The 21,084-nt window shown below is 38.5% G+C and overlaps 1 protein-coding gene across 3 annotated transcripts in view; it reads right to left on the reverse strand.

The window, feature by feature from the left end:
* Positions 1-21,084, reverse strand: part of ZSWIM8 (zinc finger SWIM-type containing 8) — a 51,594-nt gene that overhangs the window by 20,557 nt on the left and 9,953 nt on the right. For all 3 annotated transcript variants that reach the window (XM_038139993.1, XM_038139994.1, XM_038139991.1), the window contains exons 2-9: positions 13,962-14,115; positions 12,732-12,826; positions 7,949-8,121; positions 6,134-6,241; positions 3,267-3,348; positions 2,521-2,641; positions 1,973-2,174; positions 908-1,083 (exon numbers count right to left, since the gene is read on the reverse strand). In XM_038139993.1, the coding sequence (XP_037995921.1) occupies positions 908-1,083; positions 1,973-2,174; positions 2,521-2,641; positions 3,267-3,348; positions 6,134-6,241; positions 7,949-8,121; positions 12,732-12,826; positions 13,962-14,115 (1,111 nt within the window). The remainder of the gene's footprint in view (positions 1-907; positions 1,084-1,972; positions 2,175-2,520; positions 2,642-3,266; positions 3,349-6,133; positions 6,242-7,948; positions 8,122-12,731; positions 12,827-13,961; positions 14,116-21,084) is intronic.

A 21,084-nucleotide genomic window follows, 5' to 3' on the forward strand; every position in this document is an offset into this window, starting at 1 on the left:
CTCCTATACTTAGCTACTTCATATTGTAAACTGTACAAGACAGAAACTGTATCCATTTCAGTGTCCCCGACATGCCTTTCATAGGGCATTTCATCAATGTTACACAATTCAGAGAAAGCAAATCCTGTTAACGTGTAATTGCTCTGAAATTACCATCCTGTTTTCATTTGTTCTGAGAAACTTCTGAGAATTTATAGCACATTAAACAAATCCAATACATTTTATACACCACACTCTGTAGACAATATGTACAAAACAAACTATTACGATGTCAACCACAGTATCTCAACAGAAGCTCTCAGTACCTCCTCTGCTATTCAACTGGTGCTAAACAAAGATGGCAGTGACTTACCAGAGCACAATATGGTTTAGAAATCTGCAGAAGCCACACAATTTTTTCTCAGACAACTGAAAACACTGACTGAAAATCATACACTGGTGACACAGTCTACCAATACACAGCAAAGAACAACTTCCTAAGAGCACAGAAAGTAAGAACCAGTTCATCTCGAAATACACACTCGTGAATGACTGGGCTAAACAGAATTCCATTAAACTGCTGAATGGTTAAATATAGAAACCTTTAAAATTAATTGGTTGCTGGTCTTATCATTCAAAGAAATGTTCTCCACTGGGACACTAAAATATTGAATTACACCCTTATGTAAGAAAGGACTCTCAGAAAACAAATTAGTCACACTACTTGATGTTGGTAAAAGTAAGCAGCAATAGCAATTAAAGTAATTACAGTGCTTTGAATGTTACGTAGCACATAGTCCAGAAGGACTAATGGTTGAACAGGTATTGAGGTAATGATACAAACACAAGAAATCTACAGATGAAACTCTTTAGTGTGGTTGAGTATCACAGAAATTAAACAGAGACAGCAACTGATTCTGGAGCTCACCTCTGTGGACTAATAGTTGGGTCGAGGACAGCCAGCCTCCAAAGAACCACCATCTCATCACACATGCTTGCACAAGCATGAGCAGCTACTTCTGACTGGCCATTGCTGCGTCCTGTGTGCCCACTGGCACTGCTGTGTGACGCGGATGTTCGCACACTGTACCACCAGCCAGTTATCTGCAGAAGAAAAAGTTCAGTGAAGCTGTGTTGTGGCCAACATCTCTTCCCCTGCTCTCACTTTATCTCATAATCCCAAGGAAACGCGATCTGTAGTTAATACCAGGTTTTCATTTGACTCCAAAATAATTATGACCATTAAAGCACTATTGGTTTGTGAGAACTAAGGGCCTCAAAATTCATCTGGTTAAAAGGCACATGCCCAAAGAACAAAACACTCACAGGACATTCACTTCCTAGAGGTCATCACACTTGGAGAGAAAAAGTAAACAAATGTGATAAATGGATCATTTGCTTTCTCTTGCTTAAAGTCGAGGTATAGGATGGAGCAATAGGGAAAGTTACACTACAATTTTTATTACAGACTGAACTCAAAGTCCTGAACTATCAATAGAAACAGTTTTATCTAATATTATTTAAAAAAAAATTAAAAATGTACTGTTTCAATCCACCAAAAGATATCTTCCATGAAGATAACAAAAAGACCTGAGATTCTATCACACAACATACATATTTAGTTTCTATCAACATGACAGCTCATACATGATGTGCTTTGTTAAAAAAAAAAAAAAAACAAACAAAAAAACAAAACAGAACTGTAAAATTAATCACCTTGATTGGGAAGAAATCAAATCAAATATGCTGAACAAAAGAACTCAAACCCTACATATTCATGTTAGAAGAACTGAAGCATTTAGGGAATACAGTGTCACTAAATCAGAACAAGAGCAAACTGTAACATCCTTTTAGTGTGGAGAAGCACCTGCCTACAATGCACATGGGCTATTAGAATAATTGTATTCAGCCATGGGTTGTATAGACACAAAGCACCAGTTACTGGCTCTGCCCGGTTCCCCGTAACATCCCTGCACTCCAAGCAAAGAGATACCTGCTCATAGTTGAGACACTGGTCAGTCAGAATCTCCAGCAAAGGAGCCGCATTGCTATCCCGTCTCTTAAACATCTCCCGCACAATGGAAAGCAAGTTCCAGATTCCTTCAGGTTCCCTTCCTCGCAGGGGACGCAGCAGACAAGCCCACTCAGCAGCAGCTGGGGGCTCAGTGGAAGACAGATACATTGAATTCACATCACTGTACATAAAGCAGAAGAATAAGGAGAAAAAATTAAATCAAGCACAGTCATACAAAATCCTGAGTATAATCTACATCCAGAAATATGTTTGCCCTTCAATGGCACAGACATGAGTAACCTAAAAGACAGAATGCCTAATGAGCTAAAGAACACCACACAAGCAAAATATTGTACAAATACAGTCTGCTCTACTGAAGTAACATCACAGCAGCTACACAAAAATACAGTCCAGAAGAGTGACCATGAAACTGATCATCCTTCAGTCCAAAGCACACAGGCTATATAGTGAATGACTTTACAGATCACATGAACATCACATTTTCCCTTCAATGGGAAACAGCTTACCTGAAAACAACAGGAGTGGGTCCACAGAATTTATGAAGGGTTTTCTTTATGTTGTCACTCAGAGTAGATTCATCTAAATACCAGGTGCTTTGATCTGATGCAGAAGGTCCAGCAGTGGGATCTTACAAATGAAAAACACATTTATAGTCTGCAAGCTTAGAAGACACTTCACGTGTCCAACCACAGAGTACACAGGCAGTGTTATTTCACCCATTGCTGAACACCCTATTCAGAATTATCTTTAAATGTTACCATAACATTACCTTCATCATTAACAACATGAAATTAGCAGATTCTTCTTGACCAGAAGGGTAATGCAGCACTAAAATAGGAATGCTCTAACATCTCTGGTAACCAACACTTATGTAAGCTACCCCAAATCCCAGCTAACCCAGTCCAGTACAGTAAACAATCCAGTTTTAAGGAGGAACTTGGGAGACATCCCCTCCAACTGACATTCCCAGGAGTCTATATTTAATACCAAATTTTAAAAAACACACTTTGTTAGAAAGTGCATTGCCTGATGCTCCCTTCCTCTGCAAGTGCTCTGAGCTGCCTGTGGTTGTGCCATATACACATCCCTTTGTGTAGGTGCCAATGTAGGTGCCAATACCCATCCCTTTTTCTCTATTTCCATCTGCAATCCAAGCTACCAGGTAACAAATCACTTCAGAAATCTGAAGCAATGGAATCCTTCTCTTCCTATCTGTGATACAAATTGCTGAAAGGAGAAGTATTAATATTACCTGGGGCTCCACACACTGTGTTGATGGCAGTAGACTGAGAAGATAACAATTCGTCCAGCAAGCGCTGAGCTGTTGGAAGAATCTGAAAACATGGAGCAAACTTTCAATATACACAGTATTTCTTATTCTGCTACACCCAGCCAAAGACTATGACTGAAGCACTCTGGCAATTTCAGGAGTATGGCATACAGAGCTACGTTTTCAGAAAGGACGACAGAGGGTGCTAAAGATCCCACAACAGCCACCAGCTGTGACACCTCTCTCACAGCCCATGAAAGGCTCACTTTCTGCAGTCACACCCTAAGAAGTAAGCAAAAGCATCACAATTTATTAACTCGTCTCTCATTTCTTGAGGAACAGGAGCCTACAGAAAGTAGATACTGCAACTAATTTTGAAAGTTAGGGAAGCCACTGCTGTCAAGGTCACCATTTTCCTGCACTTTGAAAGATCTTTACTTCTTGTTCCTAAATCATTTATCTAAAACCCAAGCAAACGGGAGCAGGGGAGCAAAGAATAAAATACATATACACATAATTATTGGGGCAGACTTCAGCTTACTTACCACCCAGTTAGCAAAGGGATTCAGTAGTAGATTAATGCAATTTCAGCACTAAACTAATCATAGCTTCTGGACCAGCTCAGCGCATAAGCAGAGAAGTTTCACACTGATTGTAAAATCCTACGTAGATACACCCTTAAAATGCTATTTTTGAAAGAAAAATGCACAGTAGAAAGAGTTTTTTTCCCCCCATACTCAGTCTGAGAGTGTAGATCCATTTAGCCTTTAGTATGTATGCAAAGAACAGGCAAATTGTTAATCCATATAATTAGGATTAAAATTACTTGCAACAGAATGCCTGATATCCCCCACCTCTTTCCATACAACAGCTGAGGTAATAGATCACTCTTACTGTGAAGAAAGGCACATTCAGTACACCTGTATTTGCAAATACTACAGATACATCTCAAACAGATGGAAGAAAAAAATGCTTCATAAGGATATTTTGCATTTCAATCACCTAAAGAAACAAATTCAGCATTAAGCTATTTTGTACCATTTTCCCACTACTACATATTTTAAGAAAATTCACAGGTCTCAGCAGTGTCACACCTTAAGGCTGAAGTACCAGGGACCTGCAGTGACTCTCCTTCAGTCTTTTTTGCTAAGATATTCATGCTTAATTGGAATAGGAATACTGGCTTCATAAGGGGAAATAGCTCTTGGGCAAAGAACTAGGTGATGAATTCCAGCTGCTTTTCCATGATTTTCCTAGATACAGAAAACACTTTCCACAGAGATTCGGAAAAGCATCTAGCTGCATTCCTATAAACCATCATTGTCTTACACATGAAAGTAATTCGGCATTATAATACTGTACCATGTCATCCACAAACTGGAAATAGGGATAAAATAAAATCATATAGCCCACTCTAATTCTACATCATGTAGTCAAAATATGGGGTTCCAAGGAATTAGAGTATCTATCTCCACCCAGAAATCTTGAAGGCCAGGAATAAGAGTGTTGAAAGAATCTGGCGCATGCCTTGCCTTTTTAAAGGAATTACACAACATAGGTTAAGACATCTCTCCCAATAAACCCCAAAATTTTCTGTTGGGCAGCATTCATCAGGTTATCTGGCAAAATTGTAACAATTAATTAACCCAGATGTCCCTGATGCACAGCTGGTACACGTGACCACAGGAGAAATAAACCCTGCAGAAAGGAGCAGACAGACACAGAATATCTGAAAGCAAACATGCCAACTCACATGCCATTCAGGAAACAACTACTACCACTACTAGCCTTTCAAAGCCCTCCCCTATTAAGCACCAGACTGTACCATAAAGCTTAGTCTGAGAAGAGAAAAAAAGCTTTGCCTGTTACATAATGCAGCAAGAAGTACACACTACTGGCGCTCATCTCTCAGCAAAAAAAGCAGTATTTTTTATCACTTTCATATTATACAATTCCTCTTTCCTCTCATGAGAAGATTAGTATTTCTGTAGGAAATTTATAGGATGTTTTAGCAATAGAATATCTTCATGTCCTAAGCACAGCACCATAAGATGAATTTTAGGCACATGCTCCCAGTAATCTAACTCCTACTTAAGAGGAGTGTGTTACAAATGCACTGCTGAAATGTGACAGATACCCATGCAGGTCAGTTTTTCTCAATCTCCTTTAGCTGAACCAACATAAAAAAAGTTGCTAAATAATTGTAATTTTAAAGCAGCCATTTCACAATCACCTGGGTATTCTTGTCTATTTTGTGCAAACATTTTAGGTAGATGATACAAATGACTGATCCTGAACAATACAGATATTTAAGGAATGAGAGAGCAAACTTAGCCTTTGACTAAAAAAAGTCACATCTATTATACTGAATGATTCTTCTGAATCACTAAGAAGCTACACTGGGGGAAGTCAAAAGGTTACCAGTTAGGTGCATTAGAAAGCACCCACTTAAGGCACATACAATACTTTATCTGGGTAGTTCTCTCCACTTAGCTAACCAAACACACAAAAAAGAAACAAGCTGATTTGGGCTGACCTGAGTTTTCAACAATCATGAACTGATTTACTGTGTTTGATCTTTCACAAGCTTAGCACAGATTCATGCTGATATGAATAGCCACCACTCTTCTTTCTCCTTTTAAGACACTTGTAATCTTTCACCTGGCAATAGACAATTGTCAAATAACAGAATAGCAAGACTGAAAAGAGCAAGAACTGCTGCCTTCTCAGCAGCTCACAACTGAATAGCATAACTCGTTATTTTGCAACAAAAGACATCACATAAATTCACCCAGAATAAAGATAACTACATTTAACAAGTTGTCAGTTGGATGATGGTCCCCACTTACCTGTTGTGGAAGTTCACTGATTAGGTACTGAGCAAATTTTTGCAACTGGTCTCTTTGTAGCCGAGACAAAGACTCAGAAACAGGTGCTCGTAAGCACACTGCAGATGCCTGAAGAAAGAAAAGGAGACACAAACTACCATTAATGAAGCTGCGTCCACCAGGCTGATGAAGTACAACAAACACTTGCTATGCTGATGCATACCATGCTTGGTATTGATGGCCAATTTTCCTTTCTCTAAAATTATGTAGCTTGTTGCACATAAGATGCAAATAAGCTGTCTAGGCTTTAAAAAAACTGGTTTTAAGGGGTTTTTTCAAGGAAACTGATGTAACAGCTGTGCTTAAGATCTGTTGTTGCTAGCAATTGCACAAATACTGGCAGAGACTTCACAAACAAACCTCTAAAATAGGACATTATCCCTTAAGCTTCTGGCAAATGAACCAGCTCTGTGGGGGGCTGTTTCACAGAATCACCACCATCTCATTTATCTCTTTAGAGTTTTTTAATTCAGTCTAAAAATCTCTTTCCATATCTTAGAACAAATTAGATTATAAAAAACCTCACCACTAGCTTCTTAACCTTTTTCACTCTACGTAACAAAAATGTCCCACTTAAAATTTAACCTGTACACAGTCAAGAGCAGTTTGATAATAAAGACACTTGTGATATTGTCTTGTCTACATAGAACAATATAACTTGCCTTGTAACTTGCTAGTGTCAGAAGCCAGTTTATACAAACACAAAAATACTTTCACTGTCACTTTTCAGGTGGAGAAAGGATTGGAGGCAAAAGAATGATTTTTATCTTACACAGGGTCCAAACTTTGAGTGCAAATAATATATATGACAATTTGGTTTTTAGCCTCATTCTCCATATCCACCTTTTAAAAACTCAAACTAAGAATTCAAAGCTGAACCTGTTTTTTGGCCAGCTCTCCAGTCCTAAATACAGAAAATATACCAATATTCTGATTATTTCACAAGAGTATAAATTTAAGCCAATTACACTTGTCCATTGTGAAATACTAACAAGTATTCAGCAGGTTATTAGAACTTATTAAAGAATCTACAGTTGATCATAAGCATGTTAGCTGTAAAATATTCTGTGACAGCAGAAAATCTTGTTCCTTTCAATCATCAAAACTTAATCCTTTGTGCTTCTCAGCTTCCCAAAGCAGAGGAAATTCAACTGTATGCAAGACCAAACCCTCAACAGGTGTATTTCATATTGATTCTACACATTTTCAACTGAAGTTGGTTAGGATATAAAATGCCTACTTTTTGCTCTATGGAAGGCCACATAAAATAAAAGCAGTCAAATAAAAACATAAACCCGACTGCTTGAAATCTTCAAGTCAAAATGACAGTTACCTCAGTAAGTGTTAAAATGAACTGGTGAACAAAAAGGCCAACAGTGATCAAAATGACTTTCCTTCTACACTCCGATCAAACAACATAAAGAGTGAGCTTTCAAATCCTGTACTTACAAAGACTTTTATTAAAAGAAACTATTCATGACCTTCCACTCTTTTCAGAGATGAGGAAATAATGAGTGATTTTAGCATTTAAATGAGAAATAGGAAGGGGCCAAAAAGCACACGGTATCTACCCTTGGAAATCTGCACATTACCAAAGACAGTCTGCAGTTTAGGGCATCAGACAATTCAGCCTGCAGACCACAACTGCAAGCAGACATTTGCACAATCCGTAACCAGGAGGAGTGTCAAGAAGCATTTCCCTAAAGAGAGGGTGTGTCGCATGGAACTGTACTGAGGAGCGACTCGGAGAAGGGGACAGCAGGGCTGGATGCCTACATTGTGGATGCGGAAGAGGCAGAGCGCCACGACGTGAGCGCACCACTTGGCCCCGGCACCGCAGGTGCAGCTGCACGATGTGATCCGGCACCGGTCAAACATCACCGCCACGTTGTACGCGCCCTTGGGGGGCACCATCTGGGGGGGCACCACAGTGGCACTCAGATGGAAACCTGTGGAAATTCACAAGTCCAAAGTTACTCTTCAGGTATTTGGGGAAAAGGTTCAGCCAGCACAGAAATACAGGTATATGCTATTTAAACACTGAAACAATATGTCTGGCAACAACATCCATGTAAGGATGGACATGCATCTAGAGTCTCCAGAACTTCTTTCTTCCCAACCAACTATGCCTAAACATTAGCAGAGGAGCATATTGTGTTGTAAGAGACTCCAACATTCCAGCTTTTAATACATTAATTAATTTCTCTTATTATTTAACACAGAAATGAAGAACTGGATAGTCATCCCTGAAAATGGTCAGGTTTTCTTTACAGGGTCAAAGCTAGGCAATACATACACATTTTAGGCATAACTTCTGTGCTAACTCTGGCAGCAGTGCAGAATGGGCCAGGTGACTTTTTCAAAATTATTTCCAAGTCCATCAATTTTCACAATTTCACAGTCATCTAAAGAAGACAGCACTTAACCTGAACACTTACTTTCACTCTGTGGCTTCAGAAACTACCCATTTGTCATCGCTTATGCATCTCCTTGCAATTTTGTTAATATCTCTTTTTTACAAATCATGAGCTCAGAAAAAAAACCAAAACCTCTTGCTTAGACTAAAACAATGGAAAGGAGAAATTTTAGAAATAACACCTGAATCCAGCCCCATTTATCAGTGACCATAAACAAATAAATTATGACAAAGGACTTTAAGAAGACTTAGCTTCATGTAAACTCATGAACAGCACTTATGAGTTGTACTCATAATGCAGCTTCCTCTGGAGATGTTGCTCATCCAGAGGGACACGTATGATCAGGAAAAGGCCAGCAGGAGCAGGATCTTCTACCTGTCTTGAAGGTGCCTATTAGCAGTTAGTAATCCTCTACAGCAATGAGTATCAGCCTCAGAACCTTTCTGCTAATATGGAATTCCGTTTTCATGAAGCACAGAAAGCACCAGGGCAATCAAAGTCATAACCAAACTTCAGTCCAACAGTCTTAAGTGGAAAAATATGGCTTAGGACAGATAATAGCTTTTCCATCATAAGGACAAGGAAGTAGATTATAAATCCACACTACTAAGTTTTTATTATGATATCATGAGATCATAAAAATGATGATGTTCAGGAGTGTACATGACCTACTAAATTTATTCCATTTAAAATAATGTGCATCATCTCCTCCTCAAAATATAATCCCCATACCAATACAAATTTGCTCTTACCTTGCCTAACCTATTTGTCCTGTTTATCACAATTCAAATCCTCTCCCTGATGTGAGTGATTATTTTGATTAGTACACGTAATGCCACCCAAATTCTTCAGCCATTTTAGCAATTGGAACAGAATCGAAACAAAAGAAGGCATTCACACAAAATTACTACACTGCTTATTATCAGATACAGTTCTAATTTATGTTCCACATTTGGTTAATACAACCCAAACAGTTCAGCTAGTCCTCCTGTTATACAAAAAGCAACTCAGAATAATGCTCTGACTTTCACATAAGAAAATTAAGCATTTCACGAGTCGGAATTGCAGAAAATCTGTTACACTGCAACAAAAGAAATACACAAAAGGTGTTAGAGAAGAGTGGATTCCAGCTAAAAGCTCTTACCAAGAAGCCCCTACCCTGACATTCTTCATTGTATATGAAGACAGTTAAATGCTGAAGCAATGAGGAAAGAACACTTACAAAACGAGACAAAATTTAAGGAGTTTAACATGACATATCACAAGCTTCAAATCAACCTGTAGCTTGACAAACATGTCTGACACCACACTAATTCAAGCAGTACTGCCCAGTTAATTCTTTTGCAACACCAATCTTGCTGTACCTAACACTTGTTTGTGGGACAGCACAGGAAACTATATGAGGAAGGCAATCTGGATTATAATTAATGGTTTCTTTTACCAGGAAAAATTAAAATAATCATAGAATCTTTGAGGTTGGAAAAGACCCCTAGAATCATTTACCTAAGCATTAACCTGGAACTGCCACATTCACCACTAAATCATGTCCCCAAGTTCCACATCAATTCATTGCAACATGGCTTTCTTCATCACTATTCTGTTACTGTTGTAGGGGCAGTTCTGATGCCCCTACAACAGTAACAAAAAACACTCATCTCTGCTTAGAATCCAGGAGCTTTTGGGAAAAAAGGGGGAAATGAGCTGAACAAAAGCTTTTACATTAGAAGGCAATCTCGAACAGTTAAGTTTGTTTTAAACCAAGATAGGAGAACCTCTAAAAAGTGGAGACACTATTGAAGGAGAAGCCAAGTTATAATCCAAACTGAACCTACTGCTGCTTTCCTTGGCTGTTAAAAAGAAACTAACACTATGATAAAAAAAGAAGTCCCTGAAATCTACAACACACCTGCTTAAGAATAGCAGTAATGTCTTCAGAATGAGGGTATATGACTGCTACAAAGAGAACGGAGGGAGAAGGTCTACAAAAGCCAATTCCATGTGTATATACAGTAGAAAGCTGAAAAAAACTGGGGGTTTGGAATGTAGTGAAGAGGTGCTACTGTTCAGAAATCACAGATATGGATATGCATACAGACAAAATTACTAAGATTATTAATGGTTAAAAAAAATAAATCTTAAGACTACAAAGGGAAATGGGAAAAGAAGAGCACAAAGCACAAGTCAAGATTTTTCCTACTGAACCCAGTATCACAATGCACTGCTCAATCCCTCTCCAAATCAATTCCCTGCTCAAGGGCTGCTTCATTTCCTGTGTTTCTTCTCCCATCTGTCAGTGTATGAAACTCAATACTGCAACTACACAACTTGAAATCATTTGCAGTGGACAACTGGAAATATATTCACCCCATCTCTGCTGCCCAGCTTCTGGGCTGCTATTTATGGAGAAAAAAAACCACTATTAGATGCAGTTCCTCTCCTAAGGACAAGGGAACCTTACTATTTAAACAAAGTTTCTTCCTTCCCTTCCACACACATAATCCTTTGTCAAGAATCACAGTTGCTTCTATGTGTACTTGAGAAGTTTTTTCCCCTGTATCACTCACTATCTCCTCTTTTTCCCTACTCTTCTGCTCCCCCAAACACAGGTTTTGCATTAATATTCCCAGCCTTTGTTCGTGTACATTGCTTTACACCTCCTCACCTTTTTAATGTATTACTGAAACAAGTGCTGACCACAGCCTTTTACTGCCTATCAAATATTTTGCTCTTTTCCACTGTCAAAGTCCCAAGAATTACTAAATTTCAGCAAGCTGCTTTTTAACTCATTTTCTCTGCCTCAAACATTTGGCTTCCTGAAGTTTAGCAGATTCCTTAGAGGCCTCTCTCAGCATTTCAGTCATGACATTGGAAGATTATTTATGACCTCAAAAGTCAGTTTAATCCTATTTAGCAAAATTTCCAAATTCAATGCTGACATTCCAAAATTACTATCTGGTCTCACTGACACTATGCAAGGTAATTTTAACTCAATCTGATTTAAGTACAAGGAATCTCTTCCATTCCAAGAACTCCTGCTATTGCTATTACAGTAGACATTGTACTAGGTAATACCCTTTCTGAAGCTCTACCCTGTATTCAGGTAACAGTTCATCAGTCTCTTGCAGTTTGCCTGTCTCAAAGGCCATCTCTTTCTCTTTTTGGTCTCCCCAAACCTTTACAGTACATGTCCCTTTTATTCACTTTCTGAGGGCTCTTTACCTAAATTTATTCATTTCCCTCATCACTGAGAGTTAAGTATTCCTGTTAATAACTAAACAGGCCCACAGAAGTCTCTAGCCCTCATCACATGAAAATATAGAAAATTTCCTAGGTTTCTTCCTTAACATTATACAGTTTTTTATATTATCATTTTTTTCTTATTAGAGCAGGCTCGGTTCCCACATGCTGAATAATATTCTGATTCTGAAGCTCACATTTGCAGAAAAAAAATCTGCATGGAATTGACACAGCTCACCTTGACAAACTAGTAGTAATTTTATTTCACATAATGCCTTCTGGTCAAAGAGCTGCCACTGAAAAAGCTATCTCAATATTCTTCCTTGCTTGAAAGGATTTAATAAAAAAAACAGAGTCCAGTTCTTTGTATAGATAAGATTAGCTTCTATAGCCAGTAACATGAAAAGAACAAGACAGTAGGAGAAGCTATAAAACCCACTGTCCAACAAGAAGGATTTCCATCTGCCAAAATACTACATGAAAAACTGTACAATTAATACAACTCTTTTGATACAAGAATAAACTTTGCAAACTTCTGTGCCACACATGCACTTTAGGCATTGTCATTTGATCAGACAGCTAGAAAGTCAAGTTCTCTTTAACAATGAAGAATTTAAACATTATGGAGAAAAAGGTATCCTGTACAGTTTTTTGGGAAATGCTAAGACACATTAAGGATCAGAACATTTCTGACCTTTCAGTCCATTTAACAGCTGAGCTGATTGAGGCCAAAATAAAACATATCATTTCGCTCAACACATCACAAAGAATACATTTGGCAGGGAGTTTCAGCTAAGATGCCAGAAAAGCTTGTTTTGAGACATGGTCATAGCACTACTGTCCCATTGCAGATATGATTTTGGGACTCTGAAGTATCTAGAGACGTGGAGCTGCACTGTTCTTACCTATCTGGAGAGGGTCTTTGACAGCCCTCACCCGGAAGAGCTGCTCCCCTCGCTGGAACTCGTCTGCACTGCCATTTGCCAAGCACGAGTACAACCTGCAAGACACAAACAGAACATGTCAGGACCACTCTGGTTTTGAGAAACTTCACAGTATTATCCTCTTTGCTGACATGGTTTTTGAAAAAGTCTTGCTATCTTGCATACAAAGTCTAGGTCTCTCCTGCTATTTCAACATTACAATTCAACCACAAAAATCATTAGTCTCTTCCTAACTGGGTTTGTGTATTTTGTTTGTTTAGGAATTTCGACCTAAAGTTCTGAAATACAAATTCATTCATAGTCTAAAGTTAAGCCTTCACATAGTATAGTATAGTTCAAGGTCTAATGTTAGTACACCACAGTAAAAACTCCTTCTAGACTAATTATCTGCATGCTCTTGTGAGGTTTTTTTATATCTGTGTTCATCAAAATAATGAGCATGTACAACCAGCTGGCTTGCTCTATTCCCTAGAAGGTGATCTTAATCAGCACTTCTGTACCTTAACCTTAGACAAACATATCCAAGAACTTCCAGCAGGATTCTTTCTAAAAGGGTGCAGTATCATTACTTTGCAACAAAATTCTGAACGCACAGTTACATGGGCAGACCTCCTATAATATAAAAGGTCCAGCAAAGCTTAGACCTAAAAGCAGAAAATCTTTGACTATGCAGTCACACAGTTAATGTGGAAACATAAGAAATATAGTCATCTGACTATATCAGCTCTGATCACTGATGTATTCAGCAAATTCTGGCTCTTCTATTTACACAAACAAAAGGATTGCACAGCACACTGAGCAAACCCTCTTTGACAATTTCTGAATCCAGTTAAAGCCCTGACTCCACCAACAGGTTCAAATTGGAAAGATGATTTTGTAAGACTAACATAAGGACAAAACTCCACAAGCTAGCCTACTGTTAGCCAAATTAAAAGATGCATTTATCTTGTTATCCTTTACACACAGAACCTAGACATCTACATGGTTTTCCTGGCACATATGCAAGGCAGCTCACCCCAGAATAAAACCTTGTATCACAGCATATCCCACAGTAATCTATCCATGTATTAAAAAAGGCACATGAGAGCCACAGAAACAACAAATATACAGGACATCAAAAGAACAATGACTCTCCTCAAGTGAACAAAACCTCTTCTTAAGCATCAGTGAAAAAGAAATAGTATTTATTACCTGATATCCTCCTCATTTTCTGGGAAACTCCAGAAGGCGATTCGAAGCTGCAGCTGTTCAGGCACTGGAGGATAAACTTTCTCCACCACCTCAAATGGAATGTGAAATGCAACCTGTTTTGCAGAGAGTTCCACCAATGGGATCACCAGCCCATCTAAAAAGACAAGAAACAAAACACAATTAGCCATTCAGAGAACAAAACTTGTGAGAGGCTGAACAAGTCAAAGCAGGGAGCTCTTCCATCTTCTCTTTTATCTCACCACGTTAAAGACCATTTTTGACAAGCAGTAAAAGTCAGCACAGAAATCTTTTGAAGAGTTGTGTCTCAACTCCATGTTTGTTTTCAGCCACTCAGGGCAAGGGCACAAATCCCAAAAAAAAAAGTCCTTGGCCAAAAGAGCTGCATCAGCCTAGCAGTTTGTCTCCCGCCAAAACTGACGTTGTTTAGAAAGACTTAAGGTAACCAAGTATTTTTCACACATTTCTGTTACAACGTGGCAGCAACATCCTGCAAATTCCAGTAGTCTACACAAAGAATTAGGACATCATATATGCAGCAATGGAGTAGTTATCCAGGAACCTCAGTGTTGACTTTTTTTGACAACATTCAGTATTCACCTATTTACAAGGTTTTAATTTCAATTAGTATTTGTTGGTTTATTTCCTTCACCACCACCTTTCATATGATATCTGCCTTTATACTTCAAGTTCTTTAGAGAAGCAACTGGGAATTCACATGTCAGTGCAGTGCTGACTACACAAAGCTCATGAGGATTTTAACTCAAGGCAGTAAGAGCTTTATATAAATACATTTAACCATCACCTTTCTACCAAACTAACTCCACTTTTTATGTTTTTACCTGCAGATGAAGATTTCTTATCATCAGGCTATAGAATCCTCATGTTTCTGCTTTGCTCTGGCCCAATTACACTTCATGCAAAATGCCAGACTTGTCATATCTGCAAGTACATACATCCCTGCTTTACTGAGATCACCTCCTGGACCCATCACTGTAGCAGCCTTGGCTCCCCCATCTTCCAAATCCTGATGCCAAACCCCTAATTAATTCAGATATTTGATGTTATGTCTCTTTGCCTCCCTCACCAGCCACTAAAACACCATTGGAAGCCAGGATGTAAACCAATCTGGCCTTCAGCTCCCCATCCACACGGGCCTCCAGACAGCATATCCAAGGAAAACTTAAGCCCTGATGTCAGTAAGCACTTTGTCACCCTCTGCCTAGAGATGTCCTCCAGTCCCAGCAGCTGGGAAAGACAGGACAGGAGAGGGCTTTGAAAGTGCATGCACACAGCAAAGCACTCAACATCTCCCCTGGCACTGAGCAGACCCAACAAATGAAAGGATTATATAAATATGGAAAAAACCCTACCGTTTTCAAACATCTACACTTGGGATTTTTTTTGCAGTGAAATTAGAGTCATTAGTCACTATTTCCTTCTCCCAGACAGAGTCAGTCTTTTACCATCAGGGTTGGTTCTCCACCACCAAAGATTTTTACTCTAGGTTATAGATACAGTCTCTATTTTACAGTGCTATAATCCCCTTCACAAATGTGAGAGAAGCAGATTATAAAATGAGTGAAATTGGAAAAAGATGTGCCCCTTTCTCCACAGCTAGCAGATAAACAAGCTTTTAGCAGAAAAGCAATTTCATTTACACTTTTGACAACCAAAACAGCTGTAAAGCTTTCATCAAGTCACTAAAAAATATACTGCTTTTAATTAGTCCCTAAAAACTGTACTGTTTCTAATTAGTGCAACATAGTCAAATTAATATCATTCCTGCTGCTACAGTAGTAGTAGATACTGCAGAAAGTCGAAATTGAGACACTTTCATACTTGAAATTACTCTGAGCAATCAAAGGAGAGGTATTTTGCATGGTTTAAAATGCATTTCTTCTATAGAGGTACTCTATTCAGTAATCTCATGATACAATACTAGAAAAGAGGTAACATCTAAACAACCTCTACAAGGTAAAAGGCTCAAAAAATTACTTCAGTAGTGACTGAAACACTTGTACATTCTTTTGAGAGCTGCAAGCCTACAGCCTGGATGCTATTCCTTTTTACCATTCCTTTTTATAAAGATCCGGTGCTGGGTATGAAGGTTATGAGACTTCATCTGCTCCAGCACCAGTGTAGTACAAGTCAGCCAGCTTGACTTTAATAACTGTACAAAGTAAGGCAAGGCTGACTTTGCACTGAAGCCATTCACTGATTCATCAGCTGCACTGTGTTAGCATTAATGAGCAGAAGACAGGTGGCCAATTATGTGGCATAACTCGGAGCACACAGCTGAAACATCTTGGGAATAAGGCAAAAGCAGTAAAACCTGGAGGGGGAAAAAAACCAACCATCCTACTTATAAGACCATGCACAGTTCTAAAGTTCAGAATTCTCAATAAGGAAAAAGAGAGATTGAAAAAATAGTAGAAATTAACTGAAAAGTAGAAAACAATTTGTCAGTCATACTCCAAGGGTGAGTGAATTCACAACAGCTACCCTGGCACACATGTAAATGCCAAAATGAAGATGTTAAACTGCCCTAAGTTTCAAGGAGGTAGTCACCCATGTAGCCAAGGTGAGACAACCCTACATGCAATATGGCTCAGAGCAGTATTAGAGGGTCTTTTCCCTTTTTAGTCCTATAGAGTCAGCTGGACAGTCCTACTTTGGTGCTAAAACTAGACTTCAAATACTCTCATCTGAGTACCAAACAAAGAGAGATCTATTCAAGAAGTTTATTTCTGGATACACAAATCTTGGGTTGGTGGATTTATGCCTATCTGTAGGTAGATTCAGACCCACTTGTATCAAGAGGTATTATCAATAAAACAGACAAAAGGTACTCTCAGGTTCTAGAATAAATATTTTCAGCAAAGAATAAAAAAGGAAGTCTGCTAAAAAAGTAAAGGAGAAAACACCACAGCTTCTGCTCATAAAGCAAAAATAAGTATAGGAAGGAAGACAGCAAATTTAATATTAAAAAAATTAAACAGCAGTGAAGTCAAATTCTTGAGATAAAAGTATCCAAGAGAGAAGATAATTTTAAATTGTGTAGCAAAACTAGCAAGAATTGCTATTTGCTCCTGGAAGCAGACACGACCCAACCAGAAGAAAAAGCACATTCCAAATCTTGGAAGAATAGAGTCACAAGTAAAGCATAAGCAACCTGAGACAATTCTCACAGGCTAAATGACTAAGAAAACCCAGGTCTGGAAGGGATTTTGAGAGGACATCTAATCTGTATCTCCTAACTAAAATGCAAGATCAAGCATATCGGAACCATTCTGAATAAATCACACCTCATTATTTATCGCCACACAACATGCAGCTTTGATGAGGACTATCCTGCCCTTTTTTGCTACTGTTTTGCATAAATTATGGGTTTGATTTTTATAGCCATTTTGTAAAAGCTGAAACCTTAGCATAGATGTAATTATTCCTGCTGGAACAACAATAAAACACCTGACCCCAAAACAGCCAACACAAGCTGTGCACACAAACATGCATTTTCACCAGCAGAACAACTTCTGTGCCAACAGACTTACCATACAGAGATGAATGTGTAGCAGTTGCTTAACTTTTCCTATTAGAGAGTAGGCTGTAATAAGGTGAAGCCAACAATTACTCATAAAAACAGATCATGTTCAAAATGATGTAGCATATTCCTTCAGCACAGTAACCAAAAAACAGAGAAGAAACAGCTGGAATAATCAGCAGAACAGGGACCATGAGAATACCAAAGAGTTATTAAAACACAACAAAGAAAAAAACCACTGGGCTAAACACTGAAATCTATCTGTTATCAGGTTATTTCCATTGAGTTACTTTCATCTGATACACATTCTAAAAGTAAACTATACATACAAGTGAATGAATACAAATACAAGTGAACAAAATTCACAGCAAGAGATAAGATACAGTACAAAGATAGGACACATTGCTTTCCCTAACTTTAGAAAAATGGCATTTTAGGCTACATTATCTTTTAAGAGATGAGTCTACAGCTTTGATTTTACAGCAATCCCTGGTCCCCATCTGACCTTTCACCTCACCTTTCTCACTGGCTTCACTCCTAAATGTAACAAAGAGTAACAAAGTAATATAACTATACACAGAACAAGAAGATGAAGAAAATTAAGTGAATCACCTGTGATACCAAAAGCTAGTGAGAAGAATAGTAAAACTAAGAGGAAATATGCAGAGTTCACTCTTGACTGGTGAAGGAGGTATGGGGGGGTGCTACAAAATCTGTTTTACAAAGCTCATTTAAAAAACAGTAAATAACACATTGCTTTTTACAAGATTTCCCACGTAGAAACATAAAACTGTTGCTGTAGAATGCACGTACAGGATTTCTGCTTGTTTAATTTAACTGCCCATCAGTAAAATCCCCTTGGCTTAACTCAGTGATACACTGTCTCTGATATCACTCAAAACCAAAATGTGCTGAGATTTCTCAAACAGGCAAGCAGAGGAAGCATTGCATTTAATCATAACATACATAAACCAACTAAGTACAATTAAATTAAGGTTCATGGTCCAGTCACAAACAGGACAACTGTGTTTAGAAGAGACAAAGGAAAAGTTCTCCACCTAAGTAGAACAGATTTTTCAGCTATTCTGTGCCTGTAAGACATGGAACACAGGAAATACTGAACTACCAAGTTCCAGAAGAAAACTAAATACTTAACATAAAAACGCAACTGAAATAACCAACATAAATCTAAACATTTGAAAGAAAGAGAGGAAACATACAAGCACTGAAAAGAAATGAACTACTTACCTTTAAACACCCATACCAAAATGGGTCCAAGTTAGGGGAGAGAGGATTTGGAATAGAAGAGTGCAACTAAACTGAACATCATGAGAAACTTCCATTGTATAGGCTCACAGATGAACTGCTGGAGCAGCTCTGAAGCTATACCATATAGCAAAAGACAGACTAGCTACACATATGCTGAGAGTAGACCATCCAAAGAAGCTCTGCAGATAGTGAAGAAATCCTGACTCAAGATGCCCTCTTTCAGGCCAGTATTCAGATACTTACAACTAGGGATTGATTTCTCTTCAAAAGATCCTCAATCTCTCAGCTGCACATGATCTCTTCAAATCACACAGCTGGTCTCAGTGGTGCTCAAAGAGAACACACTCATCACAGACTGCTTCAGCTCACCTGGAGGTGCTGGGTTCTTACAGCAGCCCAGCAGACACAAGGACTGAGCAGACACCAAGAAGGGGTACCGCTTTCTTGTCCCAAATACAACACAAGGGAACAAAACCAACAGGCAAGCCGAGGGGGGAAGACCCTGAAGCTGAATCAAGACCCTCCTGCATCAGAACCTGGCAGCTGAATGGACGCAGGGAGCTGCATCTGCACCCAGTCGTGGTCTAGCTTAACTGCACGCAGAATGAAGCATCTGAAAACCACAAGACACAAGGCAATATTCAAATACTGACTCCCAGCTGTCTTCAATTAGCTGTTTTCAATTCCCCTGCTTCAGATTAGTAATTCCATGCTATTTTGTACAAAGGGAAAAAAACCACAATGTTCCTTTGTAAGAAAAACCAAGCAAACCACAGTATTGCTAAAAAGTGTAAGTTTTTCTTTCACAGGTTAAGGAAGCTAATGTGAAGATACAGGCCCCTGATTCCCCAACTACAACTCCTGATTCCTGCAACTTTGTGCAGCATCAATCTTAAGAAAATAAGCAACTTCTTTACACTGAAATACTTGCTGTACCAAGCTATAATAAAGTTTCAGCTACTTGCTTCTCAGATACTACTCACTCCAAACAAATTCCCTGCAAAACACCTCAGCATTCACAAAGCCAGCTGCAACAACAATGGAGAACAACAGCGTTTGGTGGAATTCATCTGTGTGAGTTTTTCACACACTGTGACAGATCAAGAGGGTTAGACAAGACAAGAACAGGGATCAAGTGATGGAGATAGGATGCTACAAATGCTACTGCTGATTTACTGTTCATCAACCTTGCTCAGAACACAGACTACAGGGAGCATTCTAACCTGAAGGCTCCCTTGGTTTTGTTTTCTCTTAATGTTTCTGTACTTTTAAAATATCCACATTATCATAGCAAGCAAGCACAACTAAACAAATGATCTAGCAAAAGCAGCAAGGACAGGACACTGTAATGAAAGCCTTAAGTATTTCAGGCAATTAGCCACAGGAAAAACTCGAAAAATACGGTTTTATCCAAGAGGCTTGTATGGCAGGATGATATTCTCATCATGGAAGAATGAAAGTATTTATACACACACACACACTTTTTTAACAATCAAAAAACATATTCATAGAGAGAACTAAGTGATCAACAAATTACCAAAACCCCCCAGAGAACAAAGCAAGGGTCACTTTGAATCACAGGTACACTAATTTGTTCACAAAAAGAAAACAAACAAGAAACTAGCATGATTGTTTGCTTTTATGTGTCTGTCTATGCAATTCACTCATTAAATATGCACATTAGCCTTCTTACTGCCTTTAAAAAAGAGTGCAGAACTCTCAATTAAAAACTTGGTGTTTTTTTAAATTTACGGACAACTCTGCTTCTCTTATTTGCTTTTATCTTTCTCCTTCTCCATTGCTACTACCCCCGTAAGCTTACTAACAGCACTAAAACCCTAATGGGATCTGTGTTTACAAGATGTTCTTATATCTCTTATTTCCTCAGTGAGAGTTATGCAACTCTGATCACATAAACATTTTGCAGCAGTAAAATTACATTGAAAATTATGTCAATGAGTTGCAAATGCAGAGATGTAAGACCACATTGAAAGCAAAAATAATTTGGGGGAGGCCTACATCAGCCCTAAGCCACACAATGACATTTATATGTATAAAACAGTTGAAAAGATGAATATGCAACATAATTTTCTCATTAGCATTTACTGGATAATACTGATGAGATTCATAGCCACAAACCATTAAAAAAACAGATCCCAGATGGGCAGATTACAGTCCAGAGCAGGAAACTTCACACTTAACTGACAAACTGCAGCACTATTACTACACAAATTCCATTACAGACATCACAACATTTTATGAATGGCAGTTTTTTTTAAACCAATGCAAAAA

Source organism: Motacilla alba, chromosome 6, assembly GCF_015832195.1.
Source record: "Motacilla alba alba isolate MOTALB_02 chromosome 6, Motacilla_alba_V1.0_pri, whole genome shotgun sequence".
NCBI classification, from domain to species: Eukaryota; Metazoa; Chordata; class Aves; order Passeriformes; family Motacillidae; genus Motacilla; species Motacilla alba.